Consider the following 24,526-nt stretch of genomic DNA (forward strand, 5'->3'; position numbering starts at 1 on the left):
CCCCATAAAATATTTAACAATGAGCTGTCCTTATGGATAATGGTATTTTTTTCTAATTGCAATAGCTAAAAATATAGAGTTTTTCTTTTAGAAGCTTCCCGTATCCTAAGGCCTAAGGCATTTTTGAGGTTCTAATCTTGAGACGGGGCGGGGGTGGAGACCTTGTCCCCCACCCCACTGCCATCCTTAATTAAAGATCAACAAACACCTCACAACCAACCACTCCACCCCCGCCTTCATCCCTGTTTCATATCCTCCATCCCCAGTTCAAACCGGGACTAGGTGGGGAAAAGTGGCAGGGACAGGGTGGGGAAAATGGTACGTCCATCCCCGCTTCCATCCCTGAACGGGGATGGATTTTAACCTTCGTCCCCGCCTCCATCCCCATTTCATACCCTTCATCCCCGGTCCAAACGGGGCGAGATGGGGCGGGGCCCCGCTTTCCCCCCGGTCCACTGCCATCCCTATCTTTAATCTTGTATTGTCTTTGTGATATCTTTATTGATAGTAAAATCTTACAGTCCTATGTTGGTAAATCTTGTGTTGTGGTTTGCCTTCTTGTTTGTTTGTTTGTTTATGTTCTTATTTTTAATTGGGCAGTCCGTGTTATATGATTCACTTTTACCCTGGTAGCTTGTACATTGCAGCTGCATTGTTGTCTTATAAAATATTTTTTTGATCATCTTTCATATGTGTTTAGTGCTAATTCTTCCCATTTTGGAAGCCACGATCGTCTTCAACGTTTAACTACGGTCTCGCATAATGGGCTAAGTCTTGCTAGGCCTGGGCTTGGTCTGCAGAGCAAACGTATCAGCAAAGTTGACCCGCACCGTGTAGGGAAGCGGACCCGGCCATGCGAAATCAGACCGGACACATGTCTCGTATCTATTGCCCGATGATCCCAACTTCGATCTGAGCCGTCGATTTACTAAGAGGCCCGTCTATAAAGGGCCGCCTCCCGCCTTACCCTCTCCCATTTTTAGGGTTTCAATTTCACTTTTTTGGTTTTCCTCCTCCCATTTCCTTCCTCCCTCCCTCTCCCACCCCCCTCCCTCGCGCTTTTTGCACGAAGGGCGATCAGTCGTCGGATTTCCGCCGTACAGCTGTGGTTCCATCTCTGGTATTCTGCTCGTTCCTCTCTGTCTACATTTCTATGAATGTGGAAAATGCTTACCCTAGTTTTGTTCGATGGGTATGATTTCTAGGGTTTCATTTTTTTTCTCATCTGCCGATTCTTCGTTTCTCAAGATTTTGGTGTTTTTTTTTAATTTTTGATGCGGTTTAGGTTTTTTGCTGCTTTTTATCGGCTTGATTTAGATTATCTGGATTGTTCTTATTCGAGAAACCCGTGCACTATCTTGGAAATTTGAAGTTTCCATTAGTTATTATCTCTGGTCATGCATATCTGTAACGACGAGTAGGTTTTCTAACATTACTGGCTTCCTCATTTCTCAAGATTTTGGTTCCTTTCTTAATTTTTGGTGCATTGTAGGGTTTTGATGCATTTTATGGACTTGATTTAGTTTCTGTTTACTGTTCTTATTGAAGAAATCCGTGCATCATTTTGGATTTTTGTAGATTCTATTAGTTATTAGCTCTGGTCATGCTGATCTGTGGCAACGAGTGGGTTTTCTAGTATTGCTGGTGATAGTGGTTGCTTATTGCTTTGTTGTGGAATGAAACAAAACAATACCGCGGTGACTTGAAGTCACAGTCAATCTTGATTTGCATGAAGATGTGGAATGTTCGTGACTTTTGCTGGTTCGAGTTTATTACTGGGACAGTATAATGAGGATTGATGCTGTAACATCGATCTTGGTTTTGGTGATTTGAGATGTGCTATGCCGACTGCTGGGAGAAAAATGGTTCCTATCGTTTGAATCATTATTGTTAGATTCCTGTAGTAAAATACATGATAATGATATGGTGATTGAAGGTGTTTATTTGCAAAATTGCTTGTATATGTTAAGTAGGGTGGGAAGTTCTTGTCATTTTGCAGCTGTTGGATCTTGTTGATGTCTACTAATCTGATTTTGTCCACTAATTGGGAGAACCTGGTGTTGGGATTCCTTTGTCAGTATACAGGTTGGAACTTGAGCAATAAGTATGTTTTACAGGGACAATGAAGATTTTGATGGCTAACTGTTCCAAACCTTGGCGTTGCACTTGGGTTTTACCGTGATTGTACCATGAAATGGAGAAAGATAGTGGACTATGAGAAAACATTTAATCTTTTAAGTCCCATATCTTTGAGAGCATTTCCTTCCAAAATTTCCCATAGCATTTGAACTCTGAATACCTGCATCTATGTAGACATAGACTGGTTTTGTAAACTTTTTATTTTGTATAAATCGTCTAGTAACATATTGTCATAAAATTCTTGTTCTATGCCTCTTTTACAAGTTGTTTTTTGCAATGTATAACCAAAACAACACCAAACATTTCAATGTATTTTAAGTGGTCACTATAGGAGTTTGAGAGTGTCAATGTTGGTGACTGACACGAAGATGAACGTGCTTGAAGTTTCAATGGCCTATGCTTGAAGTTTCAATGCACAAAAGTTCTTTTTTTCATGTAAAAAAAGAATTGATTCCTACTATTTTGGCCATGCTGGACACAACTAGATGGTCAGGATTTGGTCAAAATGAGCCTCAACTAATTTCAACTAGGGAGCTCAAAACTCACAAGTATATCCAATATTTTCCTTATATATATATGTGTATATATATATATATCCATATTTAAATTTTTATGGTTTGCTATGTTCAACTATTCAGATTGGTGTTTGACATTGGTGTTCGTTTAATGTCACAGTAAGGTGGTTTTAACTATTTCTAGTGGCACAAGTAGACAATCGAGGTTGACAATGTTTTTTTTTGTCTTACCCTTGTACAAGAAAACAATATTATCTTCTTGTTATAGACCCAAATAGACCCATTTTAGCAAACCCTATCTTCCTTTTTACCTCTTTCATAGCCCTACCATTCTTTTTATCTCTTTGGTAGGCTTTTATTGGAGGCTTTTGACTTTGCAACCCCTTTCTTAGGACCTGCTCCGCTAGGATTATTATCTTCGCTTATGATCAAGTTTTTGAAATAGAAAAAACAAGTTGAGATAATAACATTGATTTGAAGTGAGGCATAAGTCCGATTTTGCCATGTTTAGGCTTTTATTTCCTAGGATGAAAGTTTTTATATCAAAATGTGTGTATAAAATGTAAGTCTGTTGTCATCTTTAAAATCAAAGGTAAAAACGAATAATTGATAAGAAAAAATATTTAATTACGAGTCCATCACTTTTATGATATCCTTGGATTTTAGATCCTAGTGGTTTGCCTTGGGATCCCAATATATGAAATTGAGGGTTTTTAGAATTTGGGGTTTCATCGGAGGGTGATCTCAGATCCCCCTCTCTCCATTTTTATTCTCGGTAGAGTGATGATCTCAAGTCTTTTAGCAAGCAAATTTGAGATGCGTTGATGAACCGTGGATCTTTGTGTGTAGCCCAAGGATATCAGTTTCTTGACTAAGAAACACACCCCAAAAGTTAAATATTTTTAAGTGGGTATTTGATTTTTTGAAAAGGGTAGATTCAAACCCTACTTTCTCTAATGGAGGGACCTACATTTCTTCTCCTGCTGGTCTGAACTTATCCCCATGTTTTTATTCTATCGTTGTTTGAGTCATACAAAAATATGTATTAACAAAAATACAAAAACAATAAAACATATCCCTTTACTAATAACCATCGCAACAACTGGGGAGAAGAATGCCCATCTTTGCTCGTTAATGCAGCATCTCTATCTTTTCTGCCTTTGCCTTTGGTTGTCTCTTTGGTTTCTTTTTATTGTCTATCCTCAAGTTTTTTTAGCTATATTGTTGCATAATCTAAAGTTCCTTTTTTTTAATTGATGGGATTAAGGTGTAAAATATGGTAATGCACTATATTTGCCTCTTCACTTTTTTGTCGTGAACTCATTGAACTTAAGCTCAAGAATGAGGATGTCCTAGATCTTCTTTAGCCGCTCTTTTACTTGCTCTATATAGTTCTACTTATGCAGTTGTTGGGTTTTGTCCACCTTGATAAAGTCCATGAATAGGCCAAGGCACATGCCCTTGTCCAAAATGAAAACTATCCAATTTAGGGATGGGTCTTAACATAAACCAAAGAGATCCATGCATTACACAAAGAATATAGTTTTGAGATTATTTCCTCAAATTTAAAAAGTGTTTTTTTTAATATTGGAAAGTTCCATGGATTGCCAACTATGTAGTCAAAAGCCACGACTAGGAACCAACTAGTCTGCCTAGTTTGTTTAGGCTAAGTAAAACACCTAGGCTTTGTAATTCCTAGGTGGGTACCTTAAGGGGTATCAATTTTGCCGACTATGCACTTATTGAGGCACCTAGTCGGCGACTAAGCTGCCTCTGTCTAGGCATGATGGCAGTTTAGTTATTTATTATTCATATATATATATATATATATTTTGTTATTTTTTTTGTGCGTGTGTATATATATATGTGTGTGTGTGTGATTTGTTCTATGAAATCATGAAAACATGCTTAGTTATTATATTTATATATATGTGTGTGTTACTTTGCTTTTGGAATTTCGTCTATGAAACATTGAAAGCATGCACAATTAATTTTAATTGATTATGTTTTTTATATATGTGTGTGTTACTTTGTTTATGATCCTAAAAGCATGTTTAGCATTTTGAATTATGTAATGCTATGTATATATGTAGGTGTTGTTGTGCTTTTGTGAAAGGTTGAAAACATATTTTGTTGATCATACTGAATATGTTATGAATAATTGAATGTGTGTGTGTGTGAAATTATATATATGTATATTCTGGTTATATATATATATATTGTGAAGGCATGTGTACTTTTGTACTTGTAATGAAATCATCTTATTAGTAAAAGAATTTAACATATTTTTATGTGTATATTGTGAAGGCATGTATACTTTTGTACTTGTATAATGAAATCATCTTATTAGTAAAAGAATTAGCCATATTTTTATGTATATTTTGTGTACCTTTTTTTATATTTAATTGGGTTACAAACTAGTTCGACTAGTCCTCGACTAGTCTTTTTAGGGGTCCACTGAGCCTATTGATTTTGACTACATAGATTGTCACCAAGTCAGTAATTTGATGGTTCGGTTTGATGTAGTTATGAAGTTTCACATGTTCTATTCCAATGCTTTTGTAATATTTAGAACTTTGAGATTCCCTTAATTATGTAAAATTTTTAAAAATATCTTGAGATAAATTTTTTAAAAATATCTTAAGATATTCCTTTGCCAAAAACTCATATTTTCTTGCTAATATTTTTTTTTAAAAAAAATATGTCTTAAGATTTCCCTTGATAGGAATACTAGAGAATGATGTTTGTGACTATTCCTTAGCATTGGAGATTTGTGTTTTACTTGTCATTCATCCATAATGCATGCTTGTTTTCAATGCTAGTATTTCCTTTTTAACATATATAATGATTGTGATTTTGGATGAATGTGATAACTTTGACATAAGTTGGTATCCTAAGAAGGTACTTGTTTTTTCTATAAGCAGCCTACACAATGGGAAAGCCAAAGAAGAACAAGAGCAAGGTGAGCGGAGTTTCTCTACGTAAGACAGGAAAACTCATTAAGAAAGAGTCACTTGAACAATCACCAAAGACAAAAAATGAAGCTAGCACAACTAGTGATAAGAAAGAAATGACAGATGACCAAAGTAATGGTGCTAGCACTGACGGGAAAATTGCTGGTTTAATCTTCATGTGTAATACTCAAACAAAGCCCGAGTGTTTTCGATACAGTGTCTTTGGTCTTCCTCCAAATAGGGAACAAACTGTCATGAATGTTAAGCGTGGTGCAAGGTTGTTCCTGTATGATTTTGATTTGAGGCTTTTGTATGGAATATACAAGGCTTCATCCGATGGTGGGATGCGTTTGGAGCCGAATGCTTTTGGTGGGAGATACCCTGCTCAGGTGAGATTGCTACTTATCCATCATCATTTATTATCTCACTTTGTATTTGTGCAAGGGTACTATGATGATATCTTGTTTTAGACAATAATTTGCTCTAAATCCATTTGCAATGAAATTACTTAAAAATGTTTGTTGTGAAAATGTTCTACATTGTTTATCATATGAAATATGTGCTTAGCTTGGCAAAATGTATATGAAACTTGTATTTTCCTTCATTAGGAACTTTTGAAGTCTTGATTTGCAAATTTAACTTTTGTGGTTCCTTGTTGATGTTTTATTTACTCATTTCACATGAAAACTAATAAATTTGATTAAGAAGCGTACATTTGTCAAGAAATGAATCAAATGACATTTTATTTGAGGTTGTGATCTTTGCAAGATGGAAAAATCAATAAACTAAAAGATTACATGGAGATATGGTTAATTATTTAAATGCGCAAAACAAATTGTGCATTTAAGCACTAAAAACCTAATTTAATTTCAAGCATTTAAAGTGTAAAGTATGAACTTTAAAATTAACATAATTCACTACTTCACTTCAACCTCCAAATTTCAAACTTCAAACCACCAAAACCAAACCACCAAAATATTAGAAGTCCATGACAAAAAGTCACCGCAAAACAACCATAGCAACATAAGAGTTTCTAAAGTCCAACACTCCAACTACATCAAAATAAATAATCAAGAGTTTATTTCATAATCAATAATTAATAACCTGTCATCTTTTTCTTCCCCTTTAGGTCAACAATAAATTTGGAGGAACTTCTTGCCTCTCCACATCCTCCACACCATCCATTCCTTCTACTTTTTTAATGAATATGTCAAAAACTTAAAATGTTAAAAAATCTTAATTTAAAATATAAGCAATACATATGAAGAAGAAAGTGAAAAAATATAAAAACATAAGATGCATAATGCTTTCCTTGCCTAGGTCTGCATCTAAAGAAACAATCAATTTAGCCTTGGGGAACTGACTGGCGCTCTTCTACATTACTTGTCCTACCCCTAGCTCTATTTGATTGATTTGAATCTTCATCAACCTCATTTCTACTTGTGATTATCGAAGGCAATTGAGCTTTTGATTGCGCATTTTTGGTTTTGAAAATAGTTCTTAATTTTTGTGCACTATCATCAAGTCTCTCCCACTCATATCCTCCAATCTCAATGTATTTTCTTCTGCAACAAAAAGCTATGGATTGATGTCCCATTTTGAGAAGGTATTTATTTGTAGCAATTTTTTTACCTTTTTAGGATAAGAATATAAAATAAAAATGCTAATAAATAATCAATGATACATAAATATTTTATAAGATATTAAACAAAAGAACAAAACACTTTAATAATACCTGTCAAGCAATCAAAGATTTTAATGGATATACTCTAAGGTATCAACATGATCTTAATTGAGCCTAAGGTTTTTATCATTATGAATGTAGCTATAGGCGCTCCACACTCTTTCGACAGAAGACATGTTGATAGGTTGAGATAAAACCCTTAATGATGAATGCTCTCAACTCGGGTGTATCACCACCATAAAAACATCATCAATTAAGGACTGACACGGTAGGATTCAATGCATACATTCTTGCTAAATCTTCCACTTCTTGATGTAAAAGCCATAATTGTGACTTATAAACTAAAGCAACTTCTTCATTTTCACCAAATGTGATATTGAGTGCCAGCATTGCACCATCTAAATTATCGTTGTCTTTTTTTTTTTGCAGAAAACAAAAAGATTGTTAGGCTATAACAAGAAAATACAAATAAAATAATTAAATCATTAAAGCTTAAACTTTATCCAATGGATATAATATAATCTTCACCAGGCAAAACTTGTTTGACTCTTCTTGGTGTCGAGATCTTAAGATACTCTGGCTCATAATATTTCGGAGTAAGCATGCCGGCTAAACTATGGACATGCACTTTCTTTTTATGCCATCTATTTGAGACAATCTTAGGAATCTTTTCATACAAATTCAGTTGTCCTTTTAGATTGTCTATGATCACCCCATCATATTGCCCATGTCTTCATACACTTCACCAATTATACGACATTCTTGATTCGTAAATTTGATCATTCTATAGATGAGTTTTGTGATCAATAATGCTTAATGAACATAATCCCAATATTCTTTTGATAGAACAATTTTTTTGTGGTAGTAGCCCTCATTTTCATAGTTTCATCAGTGCATGATTACTTTTAGTCACTCCAAATGATGGTGAACCACACAAAGCAAACAAATATCTATGCGATTGTGTAAAGAAGCAACCCCAAATCTATACATTTTAAACAAATCACATCTGCAACTATAAGGAGTTGTAACATCTAAGCAATTTTCTTAATTAAAAAATTTCTGGTTGGATCATCGGCCTTAACATATATGCATCATTGATTCCTAGTTTATATTGTATTCATGGATTGCTAGTGATATAAACAAATAATTTTTAAATTTCCACAACATGAAAACTAAATGTTTGGAAACAACTACAAGGACGTGAGATTATAGAATGCTGTCGAGCAATCCAGAAAAGAGAAGTGAAAAGGATATGACAAACACCAAACTTGTGATTAATTACAAAACCCAAACACAACATTGAGCATCCAATAAAAAATCACACTCTATGTTTCAGTTTTTTAAAACTCGCCGAGTCAACTTGTTGACTCGGCTGGCTCGGCTCGGCTCGCCCCTCCAGCGAGTCAACCCGGCAAGGCAAACTCGGTTTGCCAAAACTCGGGCTTGACTCGGTCTTTCTCGGGCGAGTTTTGGGATGTTTGAAATTTGTTTTTTGAGTTTCAAATTACAATTTCGAAATATATAAGTACATATATTTTAACAAGGGTTACCCCCAGATTTTGTATAAAAAAGAAATAAAAATCATTTAAAGATAAAAAAGCACTTAAATCCATAGAATAAAATCGCCATGTTGTTCGAACTATTGTTCACCCTGTGTTATCAACTTATTCTAGCAAAATATTTTAAAGAAATGATTCTCACTATATATGGCGGGTCAAATGTGCCTATGGGAAGTCACATTTAGGTTTCATCATCCATTTGTTATGTGAACAAGCATTGTACATATTCAAATATTAGTAGTCTTTTTATAGTTGTGCCATTAATATATTTCCTGCATAGTTTTATACATGAGAGAAAATTGCTTATTTATGTTGATATTGGGCATTCTGTAAACTTTCAATATGCATGCACATATATCCCTGTTTTACATTTATGGATTTGTTAGAGACGGAATTAAAACTTTTAAAACAAGCTATCATATATGATTGGCCATTTTAGGAACCTTAGGTAGTAGCAGACTGAACTCATGGTGACCAAATCCTCTAATTCAAGTCATGAATTAGTCAAAGTGCTTGTATAGATATCAAATTCAATTATTCAAGCAAACCTCTATAGCTCTTTGCAGTTTTTATATTCTTACAGACATTTGGAGACTATGTTTACTCAAAAACATGGTTTCAGACAAATTATATATTGTTTTTCTTTTAAAATCAAAAGTTAACAAAACCCGGTCCGAGTCACGAGTCAATAAAGAGCGAGTTGAGTTCCGAGTCACGGGTTTTAAAACCTTGCTATGTTTGATGGGATGACTAAGGAGTGAGCCACGACCAGTAGCGTAAAAGTTAGTTCAGCTTCAGCTGCACCAGCCTGATTACTTGGCCTAGCAAGTCAATGCAGCTCACAATACTCCCAAACTTATGCCACACCCAATAAGATCCAGGCCTAGGGAGGCTACACTCAACTTGTAAGGTGAGGCTCACCCCAGCGCTCCTCAAGAAACATAATCTTACAAGGTGTGACCAGGTTGTTACTGTGTATTGAAATAGGATAGCTTGAATTACAAGATGGGGCAAACTGTTTCCATCATGTAGTGTTTTGGAATGTCACTGAAACAAAACCTCAGGTAGCTACTACAAAGCTCAACCCAGTGATTGGACAATGCTTGTTCCAATGTATGATGTTGTACAAGCTCCATCAGAGCTAGGCTGAGGATGATATGCCAAATCCAGATGGGTAGGAGTTCATAACCACTGAACTCATTGCCAAACCAGAAAACAAAAATGAAGGGAAGGGCATACCACTAGCAAGATCTCAGGAACAGGCTTACTTTTAACAAATATTTGCTTGGTCCAACATAAAGAAATGACCAAATGAAGATTCAGGAAAAGTGTAGCTCACAAGCAGACAAGAATCCAATAACAATATGCAACCCGCTACAATTCTAACAAAACTGTCTCACTCAGAAGAAAAGACAATCATCAAATAAATAAGAAATCATAAATTTTCTATTTGAGAACAATGATCATATCCAAAATTAATGTAGAAGCCAAAGTCATAGGAACTACATCAAAATGCTAACTCTATCCCATAAATGAAAAACAGTTAACAGTATTCATGAACTCATAAAACCAGAAGACCAACTTCTGATCATCCTTTTCGGCCTAATTCATGCCCACACCAAGATGTGGGCTATGGTAGAAAATCTTTGATTGCCAGTTTGTAAGGGAAATTTTCAAATACATCCAAACTATTTGTTCTAATTCATGCGCACACCAAACTTTTCCAAGTTTGCAAATGCCCACCAAAGTTTTTACATGGGTTAATCAAAAGACCCCAATTTAATTACGTCTATTTAATTCAGTTATAATTTTTTAAAACGACCATGCTACCCATATGTCTTGCCACATGAAAAAGCCTAGTTTTTAGGAAATTTCATTTTTTTTCACTTATCACAAGTCTTGAGTCTATCTCTCTCTCCCACCTACAAAAAGTCTACTCTATCTCTTGAGGAGCCGAACAGACCCCGCTGCTCTTAGAGCTCGCATAGTCACCATCATGACAATATCTGATTGATTTTGTTTCTTGAAATAGTAAAACTTTTGTCAACTATAACCAGAATGACTTTTGGGTTAAATGAAAATGCATTTAGTATCAGTTCAAATATTTATCAGGTCAGCTATTGAGGAACCAAACAGACCCAGTTGTGCTATTGGTGGTTTGAGTGATTGTTGGGTTGATTAAGTTATTGCAATTTAAGCTTTATATAATGATTTTTTAAAATAATAAACAATGAGTTTCATGGTGTAGTGGTAATTGTCTTGTTTCTTATTGGGGAGGTTAAGGGTTCAAGTGCCATTGTAGTCAATAAATTTTTTACTCAAAACATTCGGTTGATAGCCCTACAAATGATCAGACATACTTTGTTCATACTTCTAGAATAAGGTCAAACTATTAATTTTATTTTTCCAGTTATAGGGCTAAAATGGTAACTTCAAAATGAGTTAGATTAATCCAAGATCAATCCAACGTTAGTTTATAATTCAGGTCAGTTGAGTATCCTAAGCAAAAACTTTGGTGGACATTTGCAAACACTGAAAAGTTTGGTATGTTCATGAATTAGGGTGAACCGTTTGGCGGGTATTTGAAAAATTTCCTTTTATAATATAGGCTAAGACATATTCTCATGAAAAGTAAGTGGACCATCTCTTTACAATCGTTGATAATTTAGTGCTCTATTCTCACTACAAGCTGTTCTTGATTTGCCCTTTTCACCTTTTTTTGGATGCCCGATCTTGGATTTGTTGAAAAGTGTTGCCATCCTTCTCACTATTTTGTAGGCATCCCATGAATGAAAAATTATAAGACAAGATGAGGATGAAGTGGCTTGTGTGGAAATGTGTGTTTTAGTCTATGTCACATGGGTGCAGGTGCGACACGGGTGCGGCGCAATTTTAAAAATTTTGGACACGGGGACTCGGCTATATATATATATATTTAAAAAAAATATATATATATATATATATATATCCAGTGTGTGCATATGTCTATATAAATTTTGGACTCGGCTCGTGACTCTTCCAAGTTGTCTCAGATCCTGAACTAACTGAGTTAAAATAGTAGTATAACTGGGTTAGAACAAACTAGGCTGAGTTTATCATTGACTCAGCCGAGTCTTAGCTACCATGGGAATAAAAATTCGTCAAGGTATTAATTAAAAGCATTAACTAAAAGCATGTTCTGGTAAATGCATTAAATATCTTTTGCTAAAATTCATAACATTAATTAAAAGCATTAAAAGCTTTTAATTTTTCAAAGCTAGATTTGAAAAAGAGAGAGAGAGAGAGAGAGATCTCGGTGGATGAGAAAGTGTTGCTACTCGTGGATGAGAATTTATTAGCTTTTATAAGAGAGAGAACTTGGTGGATGAAAAGTGTTGGTACTCGTGGATGAGAATTTATTAGCTTTTAAGATTGAGAGAGAGAATTAAATGATAATATTTAAGAATAATTTTTTTTCTGGGCCTAATGTTTAAGACTCATGCTATATATATATTTTTAAAAAATATATAAAAAGATATTTTTTTTATTTTTTGTACTAAAAATGGACATTTTTGGACTCGGTCAATGTTGACCGAGTCCAAAATTAAGACGGACTCTGCCTGGACTCGTTGACCGAGTCCGACTCGGCGTTGACCGAGTCCAGGCCGTGTCCGAGGCCGCACATGTGTCCGCACCCGTGTCGGGGCGTGTCGACTCGGGTGCGGCACCTCCTTAGCCGAGTCCGTGTGACATAGGTTTTAGTATTTTCTAGCAATGGTGTTTTTGGAAATTTGTATGGTGAATTGGAGTTGCCAAAAGCATATGCTAACAGTATGCTATGCTTCCCTACATGTTTTCCACAAGCCTTTTTTTTGCATTTTTGCACATTATTTCCATGTGATTCCTCTCTTGTTTTACAACCACTTCTCATGTGATTCCTCCAAATTGAATGTTGGTTTGACATTTAAGACCTTTTTACTCCTTATTTTGTTGTTCATTAGCCGGGCAACGAAAAATAAAATGTGTGGGTTGTTGATTTCAATTGTCAGAGAGAGAGAGAGAGAGAGAGAGAGAGAGAGAGTTGGTGGTGTTAATACTGGGTTTTGTGGACAATGGCACGGATCACAGTTATTTTCCCCCTTTTCTTTATGAGCCTGAAGGACGCGATAATGATTACTATTAATGATGTCGGTGATTGTGATTTGGCAGAAATCAAGTAGATGATTATGGCTATTAGTTATGTGGCGTTCTTGGTCATGGTGGTGATCAGGGTTTGATGTAGTGCTGATAAATTGTGGTGATGTGATTGTTATGATGGACATGATGACGATGATGATGATTATGGGCATCATGTTCAATGTGTTGGTGATAAACGGGCAGAAGGCGTTTGTGATGATGCTAAACAACAATGATAAATATGATTATGATGTTTTTGGTGATTTTCATGACCATGAAGACATTAATAATGACTATGACGATGGTCTGATGGTGTTGATAATTGTGGTGTTTTTGTTTTAGTTTGCAAAATCTGCTGCCGATGATAATGAAATTAGTAGTTATCATGATCATCAAGGCACTTGATGACTGTGATGGTTGTGTAAGGATGTTCTATTTGTGATGATGATGATGACGAGAACTATCTCATAAAAGGTGATTGTCTGTAATGATGGTATTTGAGGTAAGGGACAGATTGTTTATTGAACAAATACCTGGTCAATGTTTTGTTAGGTATTTTTATCTAACCCCGTTAAAAGATTATCATAGCATATAAGCTATTATTAACAATTGTTTTTAGACGAGCTGACTAAAACATGTTATGGTATTATTAAACAAAAGTACATGCATCTTAGACAATATTCAATAAAGATGCATTTGGTTGGTTTCCTTCATGTGCACTGTAGAAGTGTGCTTCCATCTTGTCTTTGAGGAGCTCCACTTATAGATCAAACTTCTATACCTTACCTATTGCATGCATATTCATTAATATTTGTCAATGAATTGACCAAGTGAATTTATCAATAAAGTTATACATGAAAGCAAGTTATTTTGGTACAGCGAGAAGAGTGCTGACATCGTTTGGGAGGTATCCAACTGTTTTGAGCCATTAAAATTTTATAAATTAGGTATTCTGGTTACATAATACTTGGAAATACAAATGTTGCACCATATCATTGACTAACAACTTGCAGTAAGTCGTGGACATCTTCAAACTCCATTACTGATCTTTGGGCAAGACCTTAATGAATAAATCTGCCTCTTGGTTTGTGCCAAAGATGAATTGTGTTTCAGGCTCTTGATCTTCAATCTTCATATGCACAAACTGCTACTCCAATTATAGATGTTTTGTTTTGTTGTGCTGAAACGGATTGAAGGAAATAACAATTGCACTTTTGTTGTCACGATATAGGATGCAAAGAGTATTGGTTGACTAGGTATGTTTAGCAGATGATACTGCCATGAAATTTTTACCATAGCAGCAGACATTACTCGATAGTTTGCTCCAATGCTTGACTTTGCAAAAATAGATTGCTTCTTGTTGCTCCAAGAAATCGGATGTTTCTCAGTTGTTGAATCTCCAATTAGTTTGCTTTCTAGCCAATTTTGTATATGAATAAGCAGCAATTCTTAGTGCATTTACAGAATGAATGTCCAATGTTGGATGTACAAAACCCATCTTATAAGTACCAATTAACTGCCTAATTACCCATTTATTGGCTTTTCTTTGCCAATGCTACATAACCATGCATGTGATACGTAATGTCCATTATTGATCAAGTGCTTATTCGTTCAACAGGGGTCTAAATCCCAACGTTCATATGCTTGTTTGCTTTGAGACAACACAATTAATAGTCCACCCAATATGCTGAAAATAGTGCAATGAACCCAGCTTTTGGAATTGAAACTCATGCAACTTTGCTTGTCTGAAATCTCGGAGAGCCTTGCAACGTGCCATAGGTATGGGACTTGGTGCGGTGCATGGGGTTGAAGAGACGTATGCATGCCACTGATAGTGCCGTGTGCCTGAGCTTTGCACTGGGCTGTGCAAAGGAGTTGGCGTGTGCACGGGTTGGTGCAATGCAGGTGCTGAAAAAGGTGTGTGCATGTCACTGATTGCGTCATGTGCCTGAGCTTGGCACTAGACAGTGGAAGGAGTGTGTGACATGTGCACTGGCAAGGTGCAGTGCACATTCATAAGAGGCACGTGCATGCCACAGATGGTGTCGTGTGCTAGAGTGGGGCACAGGGCTGTGCAAGGAGTGTGGCATGTGCCTGGTGTGGTGCAGTGCAGATGCGGCAACAGATGCATGGATGTGTGTGAAGTGCGGTGGAAGTGCCCCAAGAGTGATGGATTGGTTGGTTGCGGCGTGCATGAGGCAGTCGGGCCAACCCCGTGGCAAACAGACCTTGCCCATGTGTGTAGAGTTTGGTGCACATGCATAACAGTGGTGTCGTGTGTTGCACAGACCATTGTCATGCATTGTGCATGTGGCGTGCGAAGCACATCATGCGGTGGGCACATAGTTGCGGTGAGCATGGTCAGAGCTTGGCATGTGCAGCAATGTGCGCAGTGTGGGCACAGTTGCGTGCACAATCTTTGAGGTGATAATCCAATGAGCATTTGAAGTTGTTTGGGGCCAAGATCGAAGATTCACCGTGTAAATGGACTATGGGGAACACGTGGGTGAAGGCGGATTTGAAGAATTCTGAAGTTGAGAAATTTATGGTTCCCCAAGTGTTATTCGGGTTCCTCTTGCTGGCAGGGGCCTGGCTCCTAAAATACCTATATAGGGGACCTCCTGTTTGAGCTGTCTGGCACATGTTGCAGCAGTTTGGCATAGGCACCCCCTATATCGCACGGGCAGCACTGGGAGTGCATGGGGGTGTCCGTGTGTAGTGCAAATCCCCCATGGGACGTAGGCAAAGGCCTTGGGTGCGCAGGTAGGCGACTCTTGGTGCGGCGGTGCGGTCCCAACCGTGCATGGTGGCACGGGGTTGTGCAAGTGAGTGCACAGCGCCAGCGAATGAGTTTGGGTGGTGCTTATCGCTATGGCATGAAATCATCAACTGGTCTGCGGACTGGGGGTCGAAAGATCTTGTCCCTTCTATGGTGAGGTTATGTTGGGGGCGTGCCCATGGGGCTGCTATCTGCTCCATGGCACGCGAGGCTAAGGCATCCATACGTTGTTGGCTCGGATGGTTGGGCTTGAGGAAAGGTGGCTTGCAATGATGGTTGGAGGCATGACATGCATCGGTAAAGGCTTTGGGATGCGTTATGCTCCCATAACCCGTGTTGGATGTTGGTTAAGTCGGTAGTGCTGCGAAGGCACGTTTCAGCCCTTGTCAACGTGCGCTTGCTTGTGGGAGTGGTAAGGCACGCTTGGCTTGGTGGTTGAAGGTGCTAGCCGGTATGGGACGGCTATGCACGTAAGTGGCTATCAGATGCACGATGGACCATGTTCGGAAGGATCTCTTGAAAAGAAGAGCTTGTTAAGTTGACGTTCCGCTGGGTAAGAAAGTTACGTGTGGGAAACACGTGCTGTGAGGCTGACTAGGTCGTGAGGCCTAGTGCCGCACGGGGCTTCCTTGGCTTAAAATGCGAAAAATTTAGCCTTGGAAAGTTAGCCCGTGACAACTGGTATCAGAGCAGAGCATACGAGTGCCTAAGTGGTTGATGTGCTGGAGAGCCTTTGGCCGGGTTTCTCTTCATGTTGCCAAAGCATGTTCGGAGCACCGAAGTCGGATTGTGATGCTTCATGGTGGAGTTAACATGAAGGCTGGTTTGTTGGAGTGGGATTGACTATGTGGAAGGCCAACTATATAGTCAGCTCAGAACAACAATGTGCAGTTTCTGTGTGGGCAAGAAAGATCGTTGTTTTCCTTCATGCCTCGAAAGCTTTACGAGGCACAGTGGCGTATAAAATGTGTGTTTAAAAAGGAATGAATCCTTTGGGTCAAGTCAACACTGAAAGGGCAGTGTTTGCTTATTGCGAGCTCACCAACCACCAAGAAAGTGCCCTATGAATGAGGGCTTATGCGCGACAGAAGGTCGCAGTGGATTGCGGTGGACCGTTGTTGGAGTTGCTAGAGACACGCTGAGGTATGGGACTCAGTGTGTTCGAAAGTTGCGACAAGTGCGGGTTGAAGCCACAGTGTAGGCACGCCTTTGGGTTCAAGGGTGCCTTGTTTGGTGAGGGCAGTGCGAGGAGGAGCTCGACTGTCGCTCTGTGTTTGGTGAGTGCAGTGCGAGGAGAAGCTCGACTGGCGCTCTGTGTTGAGGGCAACGCGAGAGGGAGTGCCTCGGTTGTCGCTCGTGTGTGCCGGCATACTCTCCACGGACCACAGTCAGGATGACAGGTGGTGTGCAGACCGAGTATGGCCGAAGTGATGCAACCTGAAGTGACCGAGCCAATGAGTGGGCAATGAGGGCTTACAGGGGAGTCAAGTGAGTTGGTTGAGGGCAACGCGAGAGGGAGTGCCTCGGTTGTCGCTCGTGTGTGCCGGCATACTCTCCACGGACCACAGTCAGGATGACAGGTGGTGTGCAGACCGAGTATGGCCGAAGTGGCGCAACCTGAAGTGACCGAGCCAATGAGTGGGCAATGAGGGCTTACGGGGGAGCCAAGTGAGTGTAACCTCCAGAATGGGCTTCATCTTGTTTTGGCGGTCTGTGTGTGAACCGCATGGTCGAGTGGTGAAGTTGGGGTGAATGGGGGCGCCCGAGTGTGAACTTGGTGGTGTGCAATGAGGGCACACGTGTGAAGCGTGCTGAGACGACAAGATGTCGTGCGGGCATGGGAGACCCGCTTGAGAATGGGGACTACGCTGGGGTCCCGTGATTATGAAAAGAGAAAAGGAACTAAATGGTAAGGTGCACATCATCCGGATGAATTGCGTTGTCGAACGGAACTCCATAAATGTTAAGCGAAGAGATCGTCGAGGACGACGATGGCTTGAGTGGGGGAGAATGTTGCACCTGAAATCTCGGAGAGCCTTGCAACGTGCCATAGGTATGGGACTTGGTGCGGTGCATGGGGTTGAAGAGACGTATGCATGCCACTGATAGTGCCGTGTGCCTGAGCTTGGCACTGGGCTGTGCAAAGGAGTTGGCGTGTGCACGGGTTGGTGCAATGCAGGTGCTGAAAAAGGTGTGTGCATGTCACTGATTGCGTCATGTGCCTGAGCTTGGCACTAGACAGTGGAAGGAGTGTGTGACATGTGCACTTGCAAGGTGCAGTGCACATTCATAAGAGGCACGTGCATGCCACAGATGGTGTCGTGTGCTAGAGTGGGGCACAGGGCTGTGCAAGGAGTGTGGCATGTGCCTGGTGTGGTGCAGTGCAGATGCGGCAACAGATGCATGGATGTGTGTGAAGTGCGGTGGAAGTGCCCCAAGAGTGATGGATTGGTTGGTTGCGGCGTGCATGAGGCAGTCGGGCCAACCCCGTGGCAAACAGACCTTGCCCATGTGTGTAGAGTTTGGTGCACATGCATAACAGTGGTGTCGTGTGTTGCACAGACCATTGTCATGCATTGTGCATGTGGCGTGCGAAGCACATCATGCAGTGGGCACATAGTTGCGGTGAGCATGGTCAGAGCTTGGCATGTGCAGCAATGTGCGCAGTGTGGGCACAGTTGCGTGCACAATCTTTGAGGTGATAATCCAATGAGCATTTGAAGTTGTTTGGGGCCAAGATCGAAGATTCACCGTGTAAATGGACTATGGGGAACACGTGGGTGAAGGCGGATTTGAAGAATTCTGAAGTTGAGAAATTTATGGTTCCCCAAGTGTTATTCGGGTTCCTCTTGCTGGCAGGGGCCTGGCTCCTAAAATACCTATATAGGGGACCTCCTGTTTGAGCTGTCTGGCACATGTTGCAGCAGTTTGGCATAGGCACCCCCTATATCGCACGGGCAGCACTAGGAGTGCATGGGGGTGTCCGTGTGTAGTGCAAATCCCCCATGGGACGTAGGCAAAGGCCTTGGGTGCGCAGGTAGGCGACTCTTGGTGCGGCGGTGCGGTCCCAACCGTGCATGGTGGCACGGGGTTGTGCAAGTGAGTGCACAGCGCCAGCGAATGAGTTTGGGTGGTGCTTATCGCTATGGCATGAAATCATCAACTGGTCTGCGGACTGGGGGTCGAAAGATCTTGTCCCTTCTATGGTGAGGTTATGTTGGGGGCGTGCCCATGGGGCTGCTATCTGCTCCATGGCACGCGAGGCTAAGGCATCCATACGTTGTTGGCTCGGATGGTTGGGCTTGAGGAAAGGTGGCTTGCAATGATGGTTGGAGGCATGACATGCATCGGTAAAGGCTTTGGGATGCGTTATGCTCCCATAACCCGTGTTGGATGTTGGTTAAGTCGGTAGTGCTGCGAAGGCACGTTTCAGCCCTTGTCAACGTGCGCTTGCTTGTGGGAGTGGTAAGGCACGCTTGGCTTGGTGGTTGAAGGTGCTAGCCGGTATGGGACGGCTATGCACGTAAGTGGCTATCAGATGCACGATGGACCATGTTCGGAAGGATCTCTTGAAAAGAAGAGCTTGTTAAGTTGACTTTCCGCTGGGTAAGAAAGTTACGTGTGGGAAACACGTGCTGTGAGGCTGACTAGGTCGTGAGGCCTAGTGCCGCACGGGGCTTCCTTGGCTTAAAATGCGAAAAATTTAGCCTTGGAAAGTTAGCCCGTGACAACTGCCTCATGTTCATAACTATCTTGGAGAAGTGAAGAAGTATCTAGTGAAATGGAAAGGTCTACCAGTGAGTGATGCCAGTTGGGAGACTCCACGAAATATTCGTCAGTTTCAGCAAGCAATCGAAGACTATCAGAAAAAAGATGGCGCCGAGGACGGCGCCAGTTTGGGTGGGGGAGTGTGTTCCACCCTGCCATGTTGATTCCTGCTTACTTGATGTAAATACCTCTTTGGACCCCTGCGAGTGCTCTATAAATGGCCTTTGGCCTAAGATCCCCCGTTAACCAAGAAAAGTAACGGGTCCCTCCCCCCTCTCTCTCTCTCTTGCTCTCCCCCCCCCTTTTGTAATTGCCAACTTATGAATGGAAGTTGCTTTCGTTGCCTATGCTGCTATCTCTCTCTCTCTCTCTTTGCTGCCCTCTTTGAGATTGTGTATGCTCGGATGTGATTAGACACCCTTGTGAGGGGTGTTTGCGTGCTTTCTGAACTAGGAAGGCTGACCTGGTTGGGTTGCCAGGTGCCGCACGGGGCTTCCAAAATAAGCCCGTGACAGACATGTTTTTCATCTTCACAAATGGTTAAATCTCTCAGCATAGTCCTTGCCAATGTTTGATTGGCCTATGCTTCCATTAAATTTATGGTTGCTTTTATGAGCTTACCTTTGAACCAATAACTTCTTGCCATGTGGTCAATCTGCACTCTCGTGTTCTATATACATCTATTTCTTATTTGTGTCATCAAACCATTGCAGGTTGCCCTTGTCCTCTTTCTTGGATTTGGGCTCAACTACTTGCTGAATTGTTGCTATTAGGACTTGAAATTTTGTAAAAAGGATCCATAACATAAAACTCTCAAGCAGAAAATCTCCTAGTAGAGGGTCAAAATGAGGTCTGCTATGTAATCGATAATGAAGAGTTCATTATATAAAGGGACACATGTCCATGAGCTGGGATATCCACATGACATGATTGTTTGGTTCAAATGTAGGTTGGGCATCTTTTCCATAATGTTGAAATGTACTTTTATGGACCATAATGTGACTCGTTCTTGGGTGTATATCTTACAACTTGCTTTTGTGTAAACAATGTGGTAACTGACTTTATCAAAGTGGTCAAGTGATGTTTCGCTTTCTGCGTGGGGCAGAGTGAGGCTGTAACCTCAACATTTTGAGGTTCGCAGTGTCAGTGGTTGCCTTTCAAACCTCAACATTTTGAGGTTCGCAGTGTCAGTGGTTGCCTTTCAAATTAGGCTTTTCCCTGTGGTGCAAAGCTTCCTGGAGCTGGAATTTTTCATCGTCATATCATGATCTCTATATTCATGAAGCTTTTAGGTGTAGTCTTGCCTGTAGTGCGCCCCATCAAATGGATACTTGTGCTGTCTACCTTACCCCATTTACTGTTTGTGCATTATGTTTTGATCTCTCTGAACATTAAAGATTGCAAGCGTTGTATGCATGCATGCTGGTATGTGCAATTTGTAAATGATTCAGCAACTGAAAAATCTTGTAATACTAGTGTTATGAAAGATTTACATAATTGCAGGTCCTATTATATGATAATATTGAAGGATGGAATGGGATAACTGTGTTCAGAAAATTCTCATTTTAAATCTGTTGTTTCTCTTTCAAGTGTTAATATTGAAGGATGGAATGGGATAATATATATTTGCCATGCTGGTTATAAATGGAGCTTCACTGTGTCAACAGGTGAAGTTTAAATTACACAAGGATTATCCACCTCTGCCAGAAAGTACGTTCAAACATGCTATCAAGGATAACTATGACACACCATTCAAATTTAATCCCGAGCTCAATGCCGAGCAGGTAAGTTTGTGTGCAAGATTGACTAAACGTCATATGCACATCCGTCTTCTGTTATTGTTATTTTCACTGTTATATTGACTTGCCTTTAATTAGCGCTAAAATGCTGCGGTGAGTTATAATGCCACATTTTGCAGAACCTTTAAATTTTCAGCGGAGTGAATGAATACCCTATAGTGTACCTGGTTCTGCCAGTCTAGTGTTAAATTGCAGTTTATTTGTTTAAATTATCATGTTGCAACTATTGGGTATTGTGTATAGGTTGTGAGAAGTTGACCAAATTAAATAGGGTATAGGATATAGGGTATTTATCCTGCTTTCAGATATAAATCAGTCTTTGAAACTGTTTTTTGTTTAGATTTTGAACCACTATAAGCCACCAATACCAATGGATTGTGGAAGAGCATGTATTTGCATGGTATTGCATAATGATCACAGTAACATGGTGGTTTACCACCATTATGTGTTGATAATTACTAGCTCCCCTCTTATGATGTAGGCCATGATCTTTAGTGTGCATCGGCCAAATCTTGTTGCTGCATGCTCTGACTAAATTCAATTGTCCAAATTGCATTTGCAGGTTGAAAATCTTCGTAAATTATTCCAATCTGTTGAATCAAAACAGCATGTGCCGGCACCAGAAGCAGTGCCACCTATGGTGGTGCCATCCGCCGCACCAGCGCCGCCTGTTAGGGGGCCTAGGGCTTTATTTGCCATTAATCCTGCTGCAAATGCTCCCCACTATCATGTGGAAAATCAGCAGGTTGTTCGACCAAGTGCTACCCACTATCACGTAGAAAATCAGCAGGTTGTTCGACCAATGGTCCCTGTGCCGCCTCCAATGGACCGGCAGTATCCTGTGGCAAGGCAACAACAGCTGCTTGGTTATATGCCACCACATCCACCTCCACACAACTCCCATTATCCTGTTGAAGCTCGTCAAGTGATCCGAGTTGCACGAGCACCTGAAGGCGATCCATACCGGTCTGTTGTGCAAGATCCCAGGTATGCGGCCTCCATTCCTGCCCCAGGGATGGCTTCTCGTGATCGTGTTCTGCATGAGAGAGAGTACCGGGTGCTTCCCATGGAGGGGGAGGTGGCACCTCGTCTGGGACATGTAGACAATTTGTATGGTTCCAGGCTTCCTGTTGAGGCACAGTTGCCTGTAGCATATGAGCGGCCTGTCTACTATGGGTCAACTTATGGAGAAGTAATCACTCAGCAGCCTGTAGCATATGAGAGGCCCGTCTATGTTGGGGCTTCTTATGGAGAGTTAAACCAGGCATATATTGATGCTAGATCTGAAGCTTCATCTCTCCCGGTTTCATCTAGGTACTCCTTTGCGGGATCTGTTCCTGTCTACCGCTGACATGCTGCAGCCACAACCAAAGGTGGGTATACAGTGTATGAGATTGGGATGCTGCTTTGAACTTTGATACTGTTTGAACATGTCGTTGTTTTCTGCATTTCATCTAGACTTTGCACACCAGGATTTACCCTTAAGTCTGTTCGCTCTGTCGAATCATTATGTTGGCTGATTAGATTGCAGTAGATTAGTTCTGTAGTTCACATGTTATCTTAAGGTCATGCCTGTGGCATGGTACCAATAGCAATGAACAGGGTGTTTGGACTGGAGGAGGATAATGGGCTCCATTTTGGTTCCCTCATCCACTTTAAAGTTTGGTTCCCTGACTGGTTTGAACATGGTACTGATTAAACTTTTGGAAATGATATTTGGACAAGAACCATGCAAATGTAGCAAATGAGTGATGTCCATTTGCCCAGCTTTCTGTAGGCAGAGCGTGTGGAGCCTTGTGATTCTTGCCATCTCTCTTTGAGCATTTTGTGTTCACGGCTATCCCGTGTTTCACTATCATTGTCTGCTCTTGTGGCTCTATGAAGAGAAAGGGGTAAAAACCAATGGATCATTTCATCCTGGTAGATTGTTAATTGCGTAATTTGTGGGGGCGGTACTGATGCTTTACTATTATTTTTAGAGGGTGGCTGAGTCTGTTTCTTGCTTCTAGAGTCATCACAGGCTGGTTGGTCGCCAAACCTCTGTTATATGAGGTCATGTTCGGTGCCAGAGAGAGAGAGAGAGAGAGAGAGAGAGAGAGAGAGCATGTTTGGTCGCCAAACCTCTACTATAAGGTCATGTTTCGGTGCCAAACCTCTATTATATGGTGGTTCAGATGGATGTTGATAGGCTGGAGTCGTATTATTTTGTGAAGCGATCTTGAAAGCCATCACAAGTTTTTCTAACTAGTCCTCACCCTGTAGGCTGGATATGAGCGATTGTTATATGCTTGTCGGGTTTCACTCTTCTAGCCTACTACTTTTCCAGCCTACTATTGGCCTGTCTGGCTTTTTCTGATTTTTTTACATGTTTTCTTTAAATCTTGATGTGTTTTACATACTAGATTTTATAGAAACCGACTCTTGAATTGTCTGGATGTAAATTTCAGAAACCAAGTCCAATCATGTAGTTAATCGAGTCTGGCATGCGATATGAAATCGGAATAATGTTTTTTGGGTCGGTCTGATATCTGAATCAAACTGAACTTTTTCATAACTCCCTTTTTTTTTGACTAAAGAATCAGCACCGAGAACTGGGTCACTTAATGGGCCTCTTTCCTGCCGAGTAAAACTCCTCGTCTGTTTGGAGCTGCCAGTGCACGTCACCTCGTATTGGGACAATATAGTTCAGAAAAAAAAAACTCCCGGTTGATGACTCGGCCACTTACATGCCCCAATTTTGATAAATCTACAGCAATCCCATAAGCCAGTGAGATTGGATTCTGGGCCCTCAGCTTGATAAAGGAACCCGTTGACCTCATGGGCAACCACGGCCGTGGTGACCTGTTCACAACCGTAGCCGTGGGATCACTCCAAAGGCTGAAAAGGTGCTCTTTCCAATGCACTGCAAAAGCTGTTTCTTTGGAAGTGCAATGAAAAGTCTTGCAATTTCTGATTCACAGCGATGCTATTGACCTCAAACTGAAAGGGAAATCCTCTTTATACCATCAAGGGAGCCAAAGTTGACGAGTGGTGGATTTAGTATAGGGGTGGCAGTGGGGCGGGGCGGGGCGGGGGACAAGGTCTCCACCCTCGCCCCGCCTCAAGATTAGAACCTCCATCCCCGCCTCCAGGCAGGCATGGATTTTAACCTCCACCCCTGCCTTCATCACCGTT

At 40.5% G+C, this 24,526-nt stretch overlaps 1 protein-coding gene across 1 annotated transcript; it reads left to right on the plus strand.

The window, feature by feature from the left end:
* Positions 1 to 1,066: 1,066 nt before the first annotated feature.
* Positions 1,067 to 23,073, plus strand: LOC149851529 (uncharacterized). The gene is made up of 5 exons (XM_090001141.1): positions 1,067 to 1,120; positions 1,318 to 1,417; positions 5,579 to 5,997; positions 21,221 to 21,337; positions 21,915 to 23,073. Exons 3-5 carry the CDS (start codon positions 5,587 to 5,589, stop codon positions 22,701 to 22,703), a joined length of 1,317 nt encoding a protein of 438 aa, XP_089857267.1. The 5' UTR covers positions 1,067 to 1,120; positions 1,318 to 1,417; positions 5,579 to 5,586; the 3' UTR covers positions 22,704 to 23,073.
* Positions 23,074 to 24,526: the final 1,453 nt, after the last annotated feature.

Source organism: Nuphar pumila, chromosome 1 (genome assembly GCF_984573655.1).
Source record: "Nuphar pumila chromosome 1, dmNupPumi1.hap1.1, whole genome shotgun sequence".
In the NCBI taxonomy this organism is placed as follows: Eukaryota; Viridiplantae; Streptophyta; class Magnoliopsida; order Nymphaeales; family Nymphaeaceae; genus Nuphar; species Nuphar pumila.

Coding starts and splice junctions, on each gene's coding strand:
- LOC149851529 (XM_090001141.1), top strand. CDS start 5,587: ATGGGAAAGCCAAAGAAGAACAAGAGCAAGGTGAGCGGAGTTTCTCTA. Junction 5,998..21,220: donor GTGGGAGATACCCTGCTCAG/GTGAGATTGCTA, acceptor CTGTGTCAACAG/GTGAAGTTTAAATTACACAA. Junction 21,338..21,914: donor CCGAGCTCAATGCCGAGCAG/GTAAGTTTGTGT, acceptor TTGCATTTGCAG/GTTGAAAATCTTCGTAAATT.